The 18,583-nt window shown below is 44.8% G+C and overlaps 1 protein-coding gene across 6 annotated transcripts in view; it reads right to left on the bottom strand.

Moving 5' to 3' along the window:
• Positions 1 to 17,231, bottom strand: part of LOC140717613 (uncharacterized) — a 344,930-nt gene extending 327,699 nt beyond the window's left edge. For all 6 annotated transcript variants that reach the window (XM_073031183.1, XM_073031184.1, XM_073031186.1 and 3 more), the window contains exon 1: positions 17,114 to 17,231. In XM_073031183.1, the coding sequence (XP_072887284.1) occupies positions 17,114 to 17,196 (83 nt within the window). In that variant the 5' untranslated portion in view covers positions 17,197 to 17,231. The remainder of the gene's footprint in view (positions 1 to 17,113) is intronic.
• Between the last annotated feature and the right edge of the window lie 1,352 nt (positions 17,232 to 18,583).

The raw sequence follows: 18,583 nt of genomic DNA, 5'->3' as shown, positions 1-18,583 counted from the left end.
TGCTCGGGTGCTTCCAGAGGCTGCATCGGGAAGTTTTGCCACGTTGGAGGTTTCTTCCTTCTGCCATCTGCGTGAGATGATGGGCTATCTGGGACTTTGAGACTTTTTTTTTACCGTGCCCATGGTCTGCTCTTATCAAATTATGGTATTGCTTTGCACTGTTGTAACTGTATGTTATAATTATGTGGTTTTTTTGGTCAGTTAGTCTTGGTCTGTCTTGTGTTTATGTGATATCATACTGGAGGAACATTGAATTTCCCCTTGGGGATGAATAAAGTATCTATCTATCTATCTATCTATCTATCTATACAACTTCAACATAACATCCCATCTCCTGTACTCAATATTTTGATTTATTAAGGCCAATGTGCCAAAAGTTTTCTTTACGATCCTATTTACCTGTGACACCACTTCCAATAAATTATGGACCTGTACTCCCAGACATGCGGAAATCTGCAGATGCTGGAAATTCAAGAAACACACACAAAATGCTGTTGGAACGCAGCAGGCCAGGCAGCATCTATAGGAAGAAGTACAGTCGACGTTTTGGGCTGAGACCCTTCATCAGGACTAACTGAAAGAAAAGATAGTAAGAGATTTGAAAGTGGGAGGGGGAGATCTGAAATGATAGGAGAAGACAGGAGGGGGAGGGATGAAGCCAAGAGCATGAAAGTTGATTGGCAAAAGGGATATACAGCTGGAGCAAGGGAAAGGATCATGGGATGTGTTGTTTCACTTTCCCATTGCTCTCCTGTAGTGATTCTAAAACCCAGAGTCCCACTGCAACTTGTGTTCTTGGGAAATGTATATGTAAATGAAACTGCTGGAAGATCTGGGTGGCACAGAGGCAAGGCTGGTAAAGACATTGATGTACAGCTCCTGCATCCTGGGGTCAATCTCAGGGCCAGATACTCGGGCTCATTCCTAACTTCATCTCCTGTCTGTGTGGAGTTTGCTTGTTCACCGTGGGTCTCCGTGGCTGCTGCAAATTGTCCCAAGAGTAAATGGGATGGGACTGTAGGTAAAACAAAATGGGATGAGCATAGGTGGGGTACAGGACGGTCAGTGTGGACATGGACTTGGTGGACTGTGCAGCATTACTCTGACTGAGTGTGAATAATTACAGTAATAATTAGCATAAAACTGTAAATAATGCAGACATCAGAAGCCACTTGGGGGTTGTTATTATAAATTAGACTACAGGATTAACTGCTCCAGGCAGCCTGTCCTAGTTGTACAGTCACTGGGAGATTCAACATCCAACTATCACCCTCAGGAGACTTAAAGCAGTCAGGCACACAGTAAAACTGCTGTACATACACAGCACCATAAAACTTCCTCAGCACCTTCCTGTTGTGTTCTCAGGACAGGGGAGCACTGGGCTCCCTGCCTCACTGTTGTGTGTGGACCTGCTGTTGAGTTGTGCCAGCTGACTGACAGTGCTTACTGTGGGAGTCAGGAATACCATTGAATGTTGTACAGCAAGCCTTAAGTGAGGCACAAGGGCTGTGCTGCCAACTTCACCGTGATTCAACACCCTCCCCACCCTAAATGCCACATCCATGTCAGCTGGAGCCCCCAGCTGAAGGTGGTTTTCCTAACCCTTGGTCATTGATTCAGATTCACTGTTTATCACTTGGACATGGAAACATACATTTCAACATCCAACATGTCTAAGGATGAGCTTCAGCAGAATAACACAGAGCACAGCTAGCAACAACCTCCATTCCTCCCTCCCACCCTGAATATTCACCACACAGATGTACTGTATAATTCACCAAAACCAAAAGGAATATCCTTGGCCTTCCTCTCCCTCTGCCAACCCAGTTCAGCTCCACATTCCCAGACGTTTCACTTGTGTCTCCCTGATGGTGTATTGATCAGGGGCAGGAAGGACTGTCCCTCTTTGCAGCAACCTACAAGGTGTCCACCACAGCAAGAGATTCATAGACTGTACAGCCACTATCCAGTCGTTTGGGTCGGCCTATAGCTGCCTCCCGTCTATACATGGGGTCAGGAGCTCTTTCCACTCTAACCTGGCTTGAGGCCAAGGTTACTGCAACGAGCTGGCTTGTCAGCAGCCAGGCCACTGCTGCCTACCTCTACCCTTCCTGACGACAGTCCCCAGTGCTGAGCAAGGATCTCACAGCAGACAACTCCCTTCTACTGGTGGGCACCTTGTAGGTTACTGCACAGAGGGACATTCCTTCCTGCCCAGTTACCCCCTCCCACACTTACACCACAGGAGTCAAGTTCACCAATCCCACACCGTCTCCAAGTGAGGCTCCCTCTCCAATATTCCCCCCCAACCATGTCTGCTCCTTCACGGGAGCAAGCCCGGGGGGCATGGAGCTCTGCACCCATCCATCTGTATGGGCTCCCTGTCTCATATGGCAAGAGGATCTGGAATTCCCTGGCAAGCCCAGTCCTGTGGGGAAAGAGGGAGACTGTCCATGGTAGAGAGGTGGGGGGTGTACACTATGAGCAAGGAAACAGTAGGGTACTTGTCACTGAGGCTGGGAATGCCCAGTGCTGGCTGACGGCAGTGACACTGGCTATGTGTGTGGTGTGGGATAGGAAGAATCATTCGTTCCTAACTCAGTCCCTGGTTCCAGCTGAGCATTTGGACCAACCAATGACAGGCTACCCTTTTACTGGGATGGGGGTGTAAGGGTGTCACAGCCCACGTAAACCTTCTGCACAGATTCCCCAGGTGAGGAGAAAAAGGAGGGCAGGGTCAACCAGCGTGGGAGAGACTGTCAGGCACGGTGTGGGATGGGCATGCCAGTCACTGGCACTGGTATTTGTTTATCATTGTCAGGTGTGCTGAGGTACAGTAAAAAGCTTTTCCTGCATACTGTCCATTCAGATTGGATCATCAGTTAGATAGTACAAGGTAAAACAATATCGGAACTTGCAGTGTAAGTAAACACTAAAGTCTAAGATCATAGTGAGAAACGTTGTGAGGTCAAGAATCCCCTGGGTGGGGTGGGGGAGAGGGGAAGGCTCATCTAGGCTTGGTACTGAGGTAGTGATCATCACTACTGTGCCCTGGGCCAAGTGCCCCCTCATGCACATTTGAGGTCTCTGGGATTGTGTGGGCCATATCTGAACTAATGCATTTTTTAATTTCACGATACAGAGTGTAAACCCTTGTGGCCCTTCAAGCCACACCTCCCCAGCAACCCCTGACAAACCAAGCCTAATCACAGGACAATTAACCTACTAACCAGTTCATCTTTGGACTGTGAGAGGAAACTGGAAGAAAACCATGTATTCTGCAGGAAGTATGTGCAGAGACCCTGGACAGAACAGTGCTGGAAGTGGACTGGAACGCCCTGAGCAATAATAGTGTCACATAAACCAATGAGCAGGAGACCGAAAGCTCAGTGGCATGCTGACATGACAACAACTTTTCCCTCAAAGTCAGCAAAACAAAACAGCTGCTCATTGACTTCAGGAAGGGGGTGATGCACTTGCTCCTGTTTACATTAACGGTATTGAGGTTAACAAGGCCAGGGCTTCAAGTGAACATTATCAATAGCCTGTCCTAGTCCAATCAAGGTGATGTCACGATGCTCCTCACTTGGGCTGCTGAGGTTGTGTAGGGTTAACATGCAGGTGACTCCCTCCCTATGTACTTATGACATGAAGGCAGCCATAGGCAGCGCATCATCAACAGCAGCAGAGCTTCTCCATGGATTTCACCATCTCTCTGTTCTTATGGAAGGGAGGTACACACTGAGTTTGCTACTAGGATTTAGATTGTTCTAGAAGCCAAAGGTCTGGACACTAGCTCCACCTCACCATGTGTCTGGGTTATATGCAGTTACATTTTATGACATCCACAACTCCAGGCCCAACACAATGTGAGGGCTCTTCAACAACGATCTACTCTCTGCAAGCCTCTTCTCTGTAACTGACTTGATGAATTCATGACAAAGAGTAATTGTCTGTGACACAAGTTATTTGTAGACTGTTCTTCTTTGGGTCACCGTGGAAAAGCTCAGAATAGTGTATAGCCAGAAAAAACAGTATTGTTAATACCTTCAGACATTGCAAGGGTTTCTCATGCCAGTGTACTCCATACAGCTCTTTGGATCATTTTTGATTGCCAACAGAGAGGTCAAAATCTTCCCACTTCTCCCATTGGTACAATAAAATGTCCCCCTTGAGTCCCCCCATCGGGAAGATTTCCAAGTGAGGCATCACTGAAGACAATGAGCCTCAGTGAGCTATCTTTTCCAAGCTGTTGGCTGAAACTTCAAGACTACTTTTTCAGATCGAATTTTGTGCACTATCTTGTTTGCTCCATGTATACCTTGCCCGTAAAAAATAACTGGATCCACGTGTGACATCTTTCCATGGGTTTTCAACATTATTTCCTTGACCTTTTTAGGCCAGTAGAGTGGTACATCTGCTGGACCACACACACACTTTTGAGTTTCCACAGTGTTCCTTCACTTCTGGCTTTAGGTGGGGGTTTAATGTAAATGTAAGGTGATAGCTCCATTCCCTGTAAGAATGTGGATTTTTAACATCCATGGAAAGGGTTGCCAATGCTTTTGTCATAAAACTGAGAGTAGTTGGACAGACTCTGATGCTTATGTTGGTGAGACTTTTTGGAGTTCTTTTATGTTCAGTTCCTCAAAACCACTATCCACCAGGCATGCTTTTGGTAGAATTCCTGTCAGGATTTCTTTCAGGGTGCACACCCATCTTGTAGACACTGTCCTTTGGCCAATGTCTCTGGCAAAAATGTCTCATCATTTCTCCAACTACTGATCTCATCCTGCTTTGCAGATTCAAAGGACACCTCTTTAGTTACTAGGACATCTTAACCTTAACATTTCTCAGATGGTCCACGCTAACCTATACTTGATTCAATATGAAGTCTTTCTACACGTGACATGTCTACTGACCCTGTGGTGCCTGCGAGTGTGACTGGTTCTAAGACTTCGGCTTTGTTTGAGATACCAGTGTCCTGGTCTACAAATCTCACAGATTGTCCTGTTTTAAGACTGAAACTTCCATGTAGTCTTTGCACTTGCAATGATTTCTGTTCAGGCAACTCTATTGAGTCCCCAACTGCACTCCCTATGCCACTGTTGGGTCCTCAGCTGCATGCTCCTCATTCCTGTCTGTACTATGTGACCATGTGCCAGGTAAGTGCTTTTCATTTTTTATGTTGTTCTCCATGGAAGTTCTGATGGTCTACAGTTTGTGCTTTACATAATCTGGAACGATGCACTCTCACATATGTACCTCCATGTCCCACGAATACCACAACTCCATCCTGATCAGTGACAGCTCCAGGACCTTTCCATTCTGTACAGTCTGCACTTTTGTAATACACATTGTCCCCTGAATCATATTTGTCATTTGTAGGACGGACCTGTGCCCTCGGTGCTCCTCGAATTCTCTCTGAACACTCTGCTTCAGTGAAAGTCTTCCTTGATGCATGTGGTGCTGATGTATTTTTCTCAGCCCTCTCACTACTTGTGCCCTCTAGAGCAGGTGGTCTGTCAACCAGTTCAGAGGGAAAGTTTGGATTCTGGCCGAACACCAATTGATATGGGCTATAGCCATGTACATTGTGCATGGTATTCTTCACCATAAGGGCCCAACCCAGAGCTGTGTTCCCATGACAATCATTGCTTTTCTTTACCTTCAGCACTATTTCAGTAAAAGTATGAATGTTTCGCTCCGAAGTCCATTACTCCAAGGACTATATGTCACTGTTGTCTTTGTTTCAATGTTAAAGCTCTTTGCCATATCTCTGAATTCATCATCATTAAATTCACCACCATTATCATGGAATACTTTCTGAGGTGGGCCATGCACACTTATCCAGGAATGGATGAAGTTTTTTCACTATCTCTGAGGATCTCTTTGTGTTTACAATGGGTACCAGCACTGAAACATGTGAACTCATCAATGATGTGGAGATATCACCTTCCTTGCTCCAGTTCATGTAGGTCTAACAGCTACTGTTTCACTGTATTCAGATGCAAGTGGCAGGCCAACCGGAGGCTTGGGCTTGGGCTTTCCAAACTTTTGGCATGTTTCACAGGTGTCAATTATCACCTTTAGAATGGAAAAATAATCTGCATCTTTGTTTCCTGAACTCCTGAGCGGTTTCTGAAGTCTATCAACTGAAGCGTGTCCAGACTGCTTGTGAAGTTTGAGCAACACTGATTTCTCATCTATGGTCATGTTTTGAGTTAAGGTTAGTACTTCATTCTCACATTGATTCTCATTAATGTCTTTATCTGGAATGTTCACACAGTAATGGCCAGAGCAGTTGAAACACTGTTGCTTGGCCATTCTCCATATCGAGTACTGCTTCTGCTGTTTAGAGTATTCATACCGTCAGCTTTGTTCTAGTCGTCCACAAAATTGCCACTGCAGTCTCTCGTGCTCTTCCCAGAAGTGACAGTACAATTGACAGGGCTTGCTTGATCTTCTCAAGCTCCATAACAGGAGTCTATGTTCCAATTTCATTTTTCCAGTTTTCAAAAGGCTTGTTCTCATCAAATGCCAGCGGAATTCTATAACTGGAATCTATCCTGTGCCACTACTGTTAGCGCTCAAACAACAAAGACAAGTTTTTCTTTTTTTTAAACAACTTTACTTTCAATGGCTCCGTTCAATACATGAGGGCTGCCACAATTGCCACATCTTCCTCCAGCGCGCAAGCACATAACGGAGGAAGTGCGCATGCCTATTTACACGGTCTGAGTGAACAGAACTCAACATGGAGAAGCTCAGCCAGCTCCATCACAGGTTACCATCATGGAATGTTCGGACGGTGACGTCTCAGGAAAGTAGCATCCATCATGAAGGACCTCACCATCCAGGATATGCCCTCTGCTCGTTACTAACATCAGGGAGGAGGTACAGGATCCTGAAGATAAACACTCAGCAATTCAGGAATAGCTTTGTCCCCTCTGTCATTAGATTTTGGAACAGTCCATGAACCCAAGAACTCTATCTCACTATTTTAATTGTTTTATTTTTCTATAGTGCACAGCACTCTGCCACAAAACAGATTTCATGACATATGTCAATAATAATAAACTTGCTTCTGGTTTTCTGTGCAAATGTTGACACATTTACACACCGCAGAACATTCCACGTGCTTTCTTTCTCACTGAGTCCGCCAAAAAGGAATTTAAGCCAGAGCCACGAGAGCCCTCACTAAGCACTGACGAAGCATGTAAAAACCCTCACCATGTAGGCAAGTACCACAGGCACTCGGGGACAAGGAATGGACATGTGCCCCTCACTGCATTCCATGCCAGTTAATAGCTACCTTTCAAAACTCTTACACGTTGTAACAGTTGGAAGGGTAGTTTTTAGAGAGAGTATATTTTTACAATAAACAAGAAATGATTCAGTCAGTACAAGAATTGAAACAGGAAGCAGCAGTACCATCGGGAGTAGTAAGATAGGCATCTTGGCTGACAGCTGAACTACAGTAGATTCTTTGTCACAGCTGCAGTTCATGCTTTAACCCATCTTCCCCACTGGAATGTTCTCAGGACATCACTTCCTTCAAACCCTTCACTCTTGGCTTTATTGGTACCAGCATTGGTTTAGTTCCTGTCATGTACCCACATACACTGAAAAGCTTCTCTTGCATACTGATCATACAAATCATTGAGGAAGAACAAGGTTATTACAGAATAAAGGTTGATAGATGATGAAAAACCACAGTGCAGATAAACAATAATACGCAGAGCAGATTGAGGTCAATAATCCGATTTATCGTACAGGAGGTCCATTCAAAAGTCTGACAACAGTGGGGTAGAATCTGTCCTTGAGCCTGGTAGTACACGCTTTCAGGCTTTTATGTCTCCTGCGTGATGGGAGAGGAAAGAGAGAATGTCTGGGATGGCTGCTTTACTAAGGCAGCAAGAAGTATAGATAGAGTTTATAGAAGGGAGACTGGTTTTTGTGATGTGCTGAGATGTGTCCAACTCCCTATGCCTGACTTCAAAAGACTCCACCAGTGAAAGGGTTCCTCATATCTCTTCATGAAGAAGATCTGACAATGAGAGGATTATCCTTTCACAGCCCCATGGCTAGGTTAGCATCTTTTCATGCATGCACAGGAATCTGGTGCCAAGTAGAGTAGAATGGATTCATTACTCCTTGCCCAGCACAACCCAGGCTCCTCTGGAAGCAAGGTACACAGTTTAATGAATCAGGTAGTAAATAGCAAAATCAAGTTGCTGAGGGTCAGACTCAGATTTTCTGAAGGATCAACAGCTTCCTCCCAAACCCTCCCAATGACACTGGAAATTCCTGTTCTCTGGCCACCCACAAGGAAGAAGCAAGATCTCCAGTAGGTAGGTATGAGGCACCTTCAGTCACTGTGAGTCAAGTCAAGATAGTTTAATTTCATTTCCAGTTCACAAGTGTAGATGAGAACAAAGTAATTATTACGTCAGATCTGATGCAGAGCAAAAAAAGTTAGATGAAGACGACAATAATAAAAATCACAATAAATATAAATATATAAGATAGCAACAAAATAGATTTATTGAATATCCATAAAGTGACATTAGGAACAGGTGTGACTAAATACATTGATGAAGGTAGAGCAGTAGATGTAATGTGTATGGATTTCAGCAAGGCTATTGATAAGTTACCCCTTGCAAGGCTTATTGAGAAAGTAAGGAGGCATAAGATCCAAGGGGACAATGCTTTGTGGAACCAGAACTGGCTTGACCACAGAAGAAAAGAGTGGTTGTAGATGGGTCATACTCTGCATGGAGGTCGGTCACCAGTGGTGTGCCTCAGGTATCTGTTCTGGGAGCCCTACTCTTCATGATTTTTATTAATGACCTGGATGAGGAAATGGGTTAGTAAATTTGCTGATGACACAGAGGTTAGTGTGGAGGGCTGACAGAGGTTACAGCGGGACATTGATAGGATGCAAAACTGGGCTGAGAAGTGGTAGATGAAGTTCAAACCAGATAAGTGTGAGGTGGTTCATTTTGGTAGGTCAAATATGATGGCAGAATATAGTATTAATGGTATGAATCTTGGCAGTGTGGAAGATCACAGGGATCTTGGGGTCCAAGTCCATAGGACACTCAAAACTGCTATGCAGGTTGATGCTGTGGTTAAGAAGGCATACCATTGGCCTTCATTAATTGTGGGATTGAGTTTAAGAGCTGAGAGTATTGTAGGACCCTATAATAGGACCCTGGTCAGAACCCACTTGGAGTACTGTGCTCAGTTCTGGTCACCTCACTACAGGAAGGATGTGGAAACCATAGAAAAGATGCAGAAGAGATTTACAAGGATGTTGCCTGGGTTGAGGAGCATGCCTTATGAGAACAGGTTGAGTGAACTTGGTCTTTTCTCCTTGGAGCGACAGAGGATGAGAAGTGACCTGATAGAGGTGTACAAGATGAAGAGAGGCGTTGATCATGTGGATATAACCATATATGGTTATATCATGTGGATAGTCAGAGGCCTTTCCCCAGAACTGAAATGGCTAACATGAGAGAGCACAGTTTTAAGGTGCTTGGAAGTAGGTACAGAGGAGATGTCAGGGGTAAGTTTTTTTTATGCAGAGAGCGGTGTGCACATGGAATGGGCTGCCAGCAATGGTGGTGGAGGCAAACACGATAGGGTCTTTTAAGAGACTCCTGGATAGGTACATGGAGCTTAGAAAAATAGTTGGCTATGGGTAAGGACATGTTTGGCACAGCCTTCTGGACCGAAAGGCCTGTATTGTGTTGAAAGGTTTTCTATGTTTCTATAAGGTGTCTCACAGGAAATGATCAAGTAGTGGTGGTTGGGGGTGTGGAGGGGTGGGTTAATGGGTGGAGTTGTTAATCAGCCTTACTGTTTGGGGAAAAGTAATAGTTTTTGAGTCTGGCAGTCCTGACATGGATGCCATGTAGCCTCCTCCCCAATGAAAGGAGGACAAACAGTCCATGAGCATGGTTGGAGGGATCCTTCATGATGTTACTGGCCATTTTCCAGCATCTTTCTGTATTCATATCCTTGATGACATACAGGTGACACACACCACATCCCTAACCACCAGCCTCCTGTTCCGCTAGGAACCAATCACTCCTTTTGGTCCCACATTGGCATTAACAGCAACCAGAGGACCTACAAAACCAGAATGGAAGCAAGTCTCCCTTGATCCTAAGGAACTGCCGAGTGTGTAGAAAAGTAGTCAGGTCTAAGTTAGCCATGTGTGTGGAAGATTCTACTAAGTCAGGTTAGGAAAGGCAGAGGGGAATCTGCGTGTATTCAATTTGTAGTTAATGTCAATGGCACATATACCCAGTGTACTCAGCTGGGGATTCCTCAGCCTCAGGCACTGGCCCACTCAAAAATGGGGAACCCGAGCTTAATGACTCAGCAGGTTCCAAGCTCTACCTCTGGGGACTCCCCTACCCTGCAGGCATCAGTCATGTTGAAACCACAGCCAATCAAACCAGCAATGACACTTGAAACTACCTTTACCTGCAGTGAAAAACAGCAGCAGTTTGGTAATTACTGGATGTAGATGTGGGGAGAGGGGCTGTGATCCAACTCACAGAACACAGGTGTTCCCCACTGCAATCTGAATCTAATGAACCAGAGTTATTACCCATTGCTGTGATCAATGTCCAATGTTGAGCTTCCTACTAACCACAGCTTTGCAGGACATCTCATTAACCATATAACCATATAATAATTACAGCACAGAAACAGGACACCTTGGCCCTTCTAGTTCGTGCCGACGCTTACTCTCACCTAGTCCCACTGCCCCACACTCAGCCCATAACCCTCCATTCCTTCCCTGTCTATATACCTATCCAATTTTACTTTAAATGACAAAACTGAAACTGCCTCTACCACTTCTACTGGAAGCTCATTCTACACAGCTAACACTCAAATTCCCCCTTGTTACCCTTAAACTTTTGCCCCAACTCTCAACTCATGTCCTCTTGTTTGAATCTCCCCTACTCTCAATGGAAAAAGCCTATCCACATCAACTCTATCTATCCATCTCATAGTTTTAAACACCTCTATCAAGTCCCCCCTCAACCTTCTATGCTCCAAAGAATAAAGACCTAACTTGTTCAACCTTTCCCTGTAACTTAGGTGCTGAAACCCAGGTAACATTCTAGTAAATCTTCTCTGTACTCTCTTTATTTTGTTGACTTATTTCCTATAATTCAGTGACCAGAACTGTACACAATACTCCAAATTTGGCCTTACCAATGCCTTGTAAAATTTTAACATTATATCCCAACTCCTATACTCAATGCTCTGATTTATAAAGGCCAGCATACCAAAAGCTTTCTTCACCACCCTATCTACATGAGATTCCACCTTCAGAGAACTATGCACCATTATTCCTAGATCACTCTGTTCTACTGCATTCTTCAATGCCCTACCATTTACCAAGCATGTCCTATTTGGATTATTCTTACCAAAATGTAGCACCTCACATTTATCAGCATTAAACTCCATCTGCCATCTTTCAGCCCACTCTTCTAACTGGCCTAAATCTCTCTGCAAGCTTTGAAAACCTACTTTATTATCCAGAACGCCTCCTACCTTAGTATCATCTGCATACTTACTAATCCAATTTACCACCCCATCATCCAGATCATTAATGTATATGACAAACAACACTGGACCCAATAGAGATCCCTGAGGCACACCACTAGTCACCGGCCTCCAATCTGACAAGCAGTTATCCACCACTACTCTCTGGCATCTCCCATCTAGCCACTGTTGAATCCATTTTACTACTTCAATATCAATACCTAACAATTGAACCTTCCTAACTAACCTTCCGTGCGGAACCTTGTCAAAGGCCTTACTTTAGTCCATATAGATAACATCCACTGCTTTACCCTCATCAACTTTCCTCGTAACCTCTTCAGAAAATTCAGTAAGATTTGAAAAAACATGACTTTCCACGCACAAATCCATGCTGACTATTCCTAATCAGACCCTGCCTATCCAGATAATTATATATACCATCTCTAAGAATACTTTCCATTAATTTACCTACCACTGACGTCAAACTGACAAGCCTATAATTGCTAGGTTTACTCTTAGAACCTTTTTTAAAAAATGGAACCACATGAGCAATACGCTAATACTCCGGCACCATCCCCGTTTCTAATGACATTTGAAATATTTTCGTCAGAGCCCCTGCTATTTCTACACTAACTTCCCTCAGGGTCCTAGGGAATATCCTGTCAGGATGCGGAGATTTATCCACTTTTATATTCCTTAAGAGCTCCAGTACTTCCTCCTCTTTGTCATAGTTTCCATAACTTCCCCACTTGTTTCTCTTACCTTACACAATTCAATATCCTTCTCCTTAGTGAATACCGAAGAAAAGAAATAGTTCAAAATCTCCCCCATCTCTTTCAGCTCCACACATAGCTCTGCACTTTGATTCGCTAAGAGACCAATTTTATCCCTCACTATCCTTTTGCTATTAATATAACTGTAGAAACCCTTTGGATTTATTTTCACCTTACTTGCCAAAGCAACCTCGTATCTTTTAGCTTTTCTAATTTCTTTCTTAAGATTCTTTTTATATTCTTTATATTCCTCGAGCACCTCATTTACTCCATGCTACCTATATTTATTGTAGATCTCCCTCTTTTTCTGTACCAAGTTTCCAACATCCCTTGAAAACCATGGCGCTCTCAAACTTTTAACCTTTCCTTTCAACCTAACAGGAACATAGAGATTCTGTACCCTCAAAATTTCACATTTAAATGACCTCCATTTCTCTATTACATCCTTCCCATAAAAGAAATTGTCCCAATCCACTCCTTCTAAATCCTTTCGCATCTCCTCAAAGTTAGCCTTTCTCCAATCAAAAATCTCAACCCTGGGTCCAGTCTTATCCTTCTCCATAATTATTTTGAAACTAATGGTATTGTGATCACTAGACCCGAAGTGCTCCCCAACACATACCTCCGTCACCTGACCTATTTCATTCCCTAACAGGAGATCCAACACTGCCCCTTCTCTAGGCGGAACAACTATGTATTGCTGCAAAAAACTATCCTGCACACATTTTACAAACTCCAAACCATCCAGCCCTTGTACAGAATGAGCTTCCCAGTCTATGTGTGGAAAATTTAAATCTCCCACAATCACAACCTTGTGCTTAACTACAAATATCTGCTATCTCCTTACAAATTTGCTCCTTTAGTTCTTGCTCCCCATTAGGTGGTCTATAATATACCCCTACAAGTGTTACTACACCTTTCCCATTCCTCAATTCCACCCAAATAGGCTCCCTAGATGAGCCCTCTAATCTATCCTGCCAAAGCGCTGCTGTAATATTTTCTCAGACAAGCAATGCAACACCTCCTCCTCTTGCCCCTCCGATTCTATCACACCTGAAGCAACAAAATCCAGGAATATTTAGTTGCCAATCACACCCCTCCTGCAACCATGTTTCACTAATAGCTACAACGTCATATTTCCAGGTATCAATCCATGCTCTGAGCTCATCCACCTTTCTTACAATGCTCCTAGCATTAAAATAGATGCATTTAAGAAATTCTCCACCTCTTCCTCTCTGTTTATCCCTAACGATGCGATCAACTTCATTATCTTTTTCTTCCTTCTCCCCTACATCTTCGGTCTGAGCGCTCCCCTTCTCTATCACCTGCCTATCCTCCCTCACACACTGTCTACTAGCTTTCTCTATTTGTGAACTAACCTCCTCTCCCCTAGTCTCTTCAAATTGATTCCCACCCCCCAACCATTCTAGTTTAAAGTCTCCCCAGTAGCCTTAGCAAATCTCCTGCCAGGATATTGGTCCCCCTAGGATTCAAGTGTAACCCATCCTTTTTGTACAGGTCACACCTGCTTCAAAAGAGGTCCCAATGATCCAGAAACTTGAATCCCTGCCCCCTGCTCCAATCCCTCAGCCATACATTTATCCCTCACCTCATTCCATTCCTACCGTCACTGTCGCGTGGCACAGGCAGTAATCCCGAGATTACTACCTTTGTGGTCCTTCTCAACTGCCTTCTTAACTCCCTATATTCTCCTTTCAGGACCTCTTCCCTTTTCCTACTTATGTCATTGGTACCTATATGTACCACGACCTCTGGCTCCTCACCCTCCCACTTCAGGATATCTTGGACGCGATCAGAAACATCCCAAACCCTGGCACCAGGGAGGCAAACTACCATCCGGGTCTCCTGATCGCATCCACAGAATCGCCTATCTGACCCCCTAACTATCGAGTCCCCTATTACTACTGCCTTCCTCTTCCTTTCCCTACCCTTCTGAGCTACAGGACTGGACTCTGTGCTGGAGGCACGGCCACTGTTCCTTCCCCCAGGTAGGCTGTCCCCCACAACAGTACTCAAACAGGAGTACTTATTGTCAAGGGGTACAGCCACTGGGGTACTCTCTAGTACCTGACTCTTCCCCTTCCCCCTCCTAACCGTGTGACCACCTGCCTGTAACTCCTCTCTATCAACTCCTCACTCTCCCTGACCAGACAAAGGTCATCGAGCTGCAGCTCCAGTTGCCTAACACGCTCCCTGAGGAGCTGCAGCTCGGTGCACCTGGCGCAGATGTGGACTTCCGGGAGGCTAGGAGACACCAGGACCTCCCAGATTAGAGTCTTGGCAACAGACACGCTTGGGGGGAGAGGGAGTGTATGTGAGAGAGAGAGATTTGTGCGTGTGTGTCTTGGAGAGAGGTTGGGGTGGGGTAGGAGGTGTTTCACACTGACCAAGCACAAGAGGTGTATTCCCCAGATACAGGGATAAAGGAGAGTGTTTGAGGTGTCTCCTTGATGCATGATGAGAGGCATTGATCGTGTGGATCGTCAGAGACTTCTTCCCAGGGCTGAAATGGTTGCCACTAGAGGACACAGGTTTAAGGTGCTGGGGAGTGGGTACAGAGGAGATGTCAGGGGTAAGTTTTTTATGCAGAGAGCGGTGAGTACATGGAATGGGCTGCTGGCAACGGTGGTGGAGGTGGATACGATAGGGTCTTTTAAGAGACTTTGGGATAGGTAAATGAAGCTTAGAAAAATAGAGGGCTATAGGTAACCCTAGTGATTTCTAAGGTAGGGACATGCTCGGCATAACTTTGTGGGGTGAAGGGCCTATATTGTGCTGTAGGTTTTCTATGTTTTTATGGCTATGTCCATAATAGACTGGATAAATCCGTAACCGAAGCTTTTTCTCTTCGTTTTGACCCTCCATCCACACTGAAACAGTGTTTTCCTCCCCCAAAAACAGAGCTTTTCTAAAATGCCCTCCAGAGTGTGTAAATTTGAAAACACCGGATTGGGCAGAGTAATGTGGATGGGGTAACCAGATATTTTTAAAAACACTGTCATGACATGCCGGAACAGATGGGGGCATTTCATTGTTTTCTTGAATGCAACCCCCACACAACCAAACAATTTCAGAACAGATGACAATGAGACTGAACCCAGAAGAGGTAGAAATGTACTCACCAAATACTTTGACCCATAACTTACTGAATAAATAAGTATACTCATTTAGTCCTGTTTTCTGTCCTTGCTTGTATGAAGGTGGTTTACCTATTTATGCAATTACTTCTCTGACAATAGATGTGTAACAGCTTAATATAACATTGTATGGAAATACAAGATAACACTGATGCAGACATGTTTTATACATTTAACAAGGTGCTTTTTTAATGCAACAGAGTTAGTCAGTTTTTCAATGTTCGTCGTCAGCCGGGTCATATTGTCCATGAACTTCCTGTCGGTTGCCTCCATACGCTCCAGTATTTGTTTTTTTTAGTTTTAAGTCCTCCTGCACAACAGCCAACAGCTGTCCGTCGTTTGGCAATTTCCTTTTAAGTTTTTCTAGTCTGTAACTGCACAAACGCGCACATTCATAGCGAGATTCAACACCAAACATCTCACTTGTTTTCTGTAGATGTGTCCTGCGCATGCCCAGTAGGAGGAGATTCAAGAGATTCACCAAATACCCGTTTTAATGTGGACGGAGGTATTTTCAAAAACACTTAGTGTAGACACCCATTGTTTTTACGTGAAACCGGCGTTTTCAAAATTATCCAGTATGTTTTTATGTGAAGTGTTAATGGGCTCCCCAGATACAGAGATAAAGGAGAGTGTTTGAAGTGTCTCCTTGATGTGTGAAGGAATGGCCTCCCAAGATACAAGGATAAACGGGAGTATTTGAGATGTCTCCTTGATGCATTAAGTGTTAATGGTCTCCCCAAATACAGGGATAAAGAAAAGTGTTGAGAGATCTCATTAATGCAGGAAAGGTTGACTGTCCATTTCCCTGCAGAAATGCTGCCTGACCCGCTGAGTTCATCCAGCGCCTCAATGCAGGGATGTCATTGGGATGATAGGAGGTCTCCACACCTGGGGCATGTGGTGGGTGGGGGGGGGCATAGGGTCAAAGATCACGTACTGACATTGGTGGTGTCTATAGGAAGGTTGGTGTAATGCCTTTAGAACATTTGCAACATGGTATCAGACTGCCAGAGTTATTGTGCCTCCTCATGTGTGAGGCTACTATGTTGGTTACCAGATCTCTCAAGCTGATTCCCAGGGAAATCCTCTGCCCTCAGGCCAGTTTCCATGGTTACCCACTACTGGGAATAGAAATGAAGCACAACCCCACCATGAGGTGTACACACACACACACACACACACACACAAACACACACACACACACACACACACACACACACACACACACACCCCCCCCCCCCCCCCACCTGCCTACAGCTTTTTCCTCTGACCACATTACACAGTTGTGGTGTGGTGGGGGTGGGGGGTAACCCTGACCACACGAGGCATTTCTACTATCCCAACTCATCTCTCCACAACAGTCCATTTCAAGAAGTGAGTGGCTCTGCTGCAAGGTAGGAGCTATTGGTAGGTCTAGGGACTTCTGTTCAATAGGGCACAGTCCACTTGAGATTTAAAGGGCATACACCTGATGGAGATCTACCTCACAGACCCATTGAAGGTCTCCGTGAGGGAAGAGCGACATGCAACCCGACACACGCAGATAATCCCACCATTAAATCTCGGATGACAATCACAACACCCAGTAACAGCTCTATTGGCACTTACTCAGTGGGTCTGACCAGGGATACGTTTCCTAATCTCACAATCAGAGATCCTGTTGGACTTCGGATTTTCTTCAGTGCTGGCATCTTAAAGACGGAGAATCGCCTGAGCAAATTAAAGCCTGCAATCCAAGAGAGAACGGTTAATGCCATTGGGTGATAACGTAGATCTGGGCACTTCTGCCTCGCTTCCATCTGCCCTATACAGATGTGGGCCAGGGCTCAACGACCATCATTCTGCTGCTCTGCTGTCACCCAGTCACTGGGCTAGACATCTTGAATTAGGTCGTTGTCAAACTATCGAATGCTGGACCCCACACATCAGGGGAGAAAGCAGATCGGTGTGGAGGTGTCAACCCAGCAGTGGTGAAACAGCTGTCTGACAAAACAGCTGGAGCTTCCTCCTCCCATTTACAACCTTTTTTCCCCCACACTGGGAACTGTCTGATATGGCCATTGCTACACGGTACAATTAGCTTGCAGTGGCTTAATAGCAGATCAAATTTGTATCGACATTGCATTGAATTCTAGTCAACCCCTTATAGAATGGATGTGGAGGCTTTGGAGAGAGCGCAGAAAAGGTTTACTGGGATTAGAGACCATGTGCTATAACAAGAGGCTGAACAAACCAGTTGTTTTCTCTGGAGCAGCAGAGGCTAAAGGGAAACCTGATGGAGGTTTATAAGATTCTGAGAGGCACAGATGGAGTAGCGAGACAGTATCTCTTTCCCAACTTCAAAATATCTCATTCTAGACAATACACATTTAAGATGAGAGAATACAAATTGAAAGGAGGTGTGCAGGGTACGATATTTTACACAGAATGGTGGGTGCCTACATGCACTTCTTGGAGTGATGATGGAGGGAGATGTGACTGGGGAAATCAGAGGCTCTCAGGCACAAATATACAGGAAATGAAAGGTTGTGAAGGCAGAAAGGATTAGTTTAGTTAAGCATTTAAAAAGCAACTTATAGAAACATAGAAAGCCTACAGCACAATATGGGCCCTTCGGCCCACAAAGCTGTGCCGAACATGTCCTTCCCTTAGAAGTTACCCAGGATTAACCATAGCTGTCTATTCTTCTAAGCTCCATGTACCTAATCCAGGAGTCTCTTAAATACCCTATCATACTCCACCATCGCCACCGGCAGCCCATTCCACACACACCCCACTCTCTGCATAAAAAAAACTTACCCCTGACATCTCCTCTGTACCTGCTTCTAAGCACCTTAAAACTGTGCCCTCTTGTGCCAGCCATTTCAGCCCTGGGAAAAAGCTTCTGACTATTGTTATGAATGTACCACAGCTCTGAGGGGCCGAAGGGTGCGGGACCAGCCCCCTCCTTCCGGAGAATCGCAAGATCGCTATTAATTCGGGTCTTGGACCCAGGACATGAGAGACAATGCAACAGATTTGACCATTGTTCTTAGAGACACCTGTGTGAGTTGCGACTCTATAATACGTGCCAGCTAT

This window comes from Hemitrygon akajei, chromosome 28 (genome assembly GCF_048418815.1).
Source record: "Hemitrygon akajei chromosome 28, sHemAka1.3, whole genome shotgun sequence".
Taxonomy (NCBI): domain Eukaryota; kingdom Metazoa; phylum Chordata; class Chondrichthyes; order Myliobatiformes; family Dasyatidae; genus Hemitrygon; species Hemitrygon akajei.
Note: the sequence above shows the minus strand (reverse complement) of the source record. Positions and strands in the feature narration are given on the sequence as shown.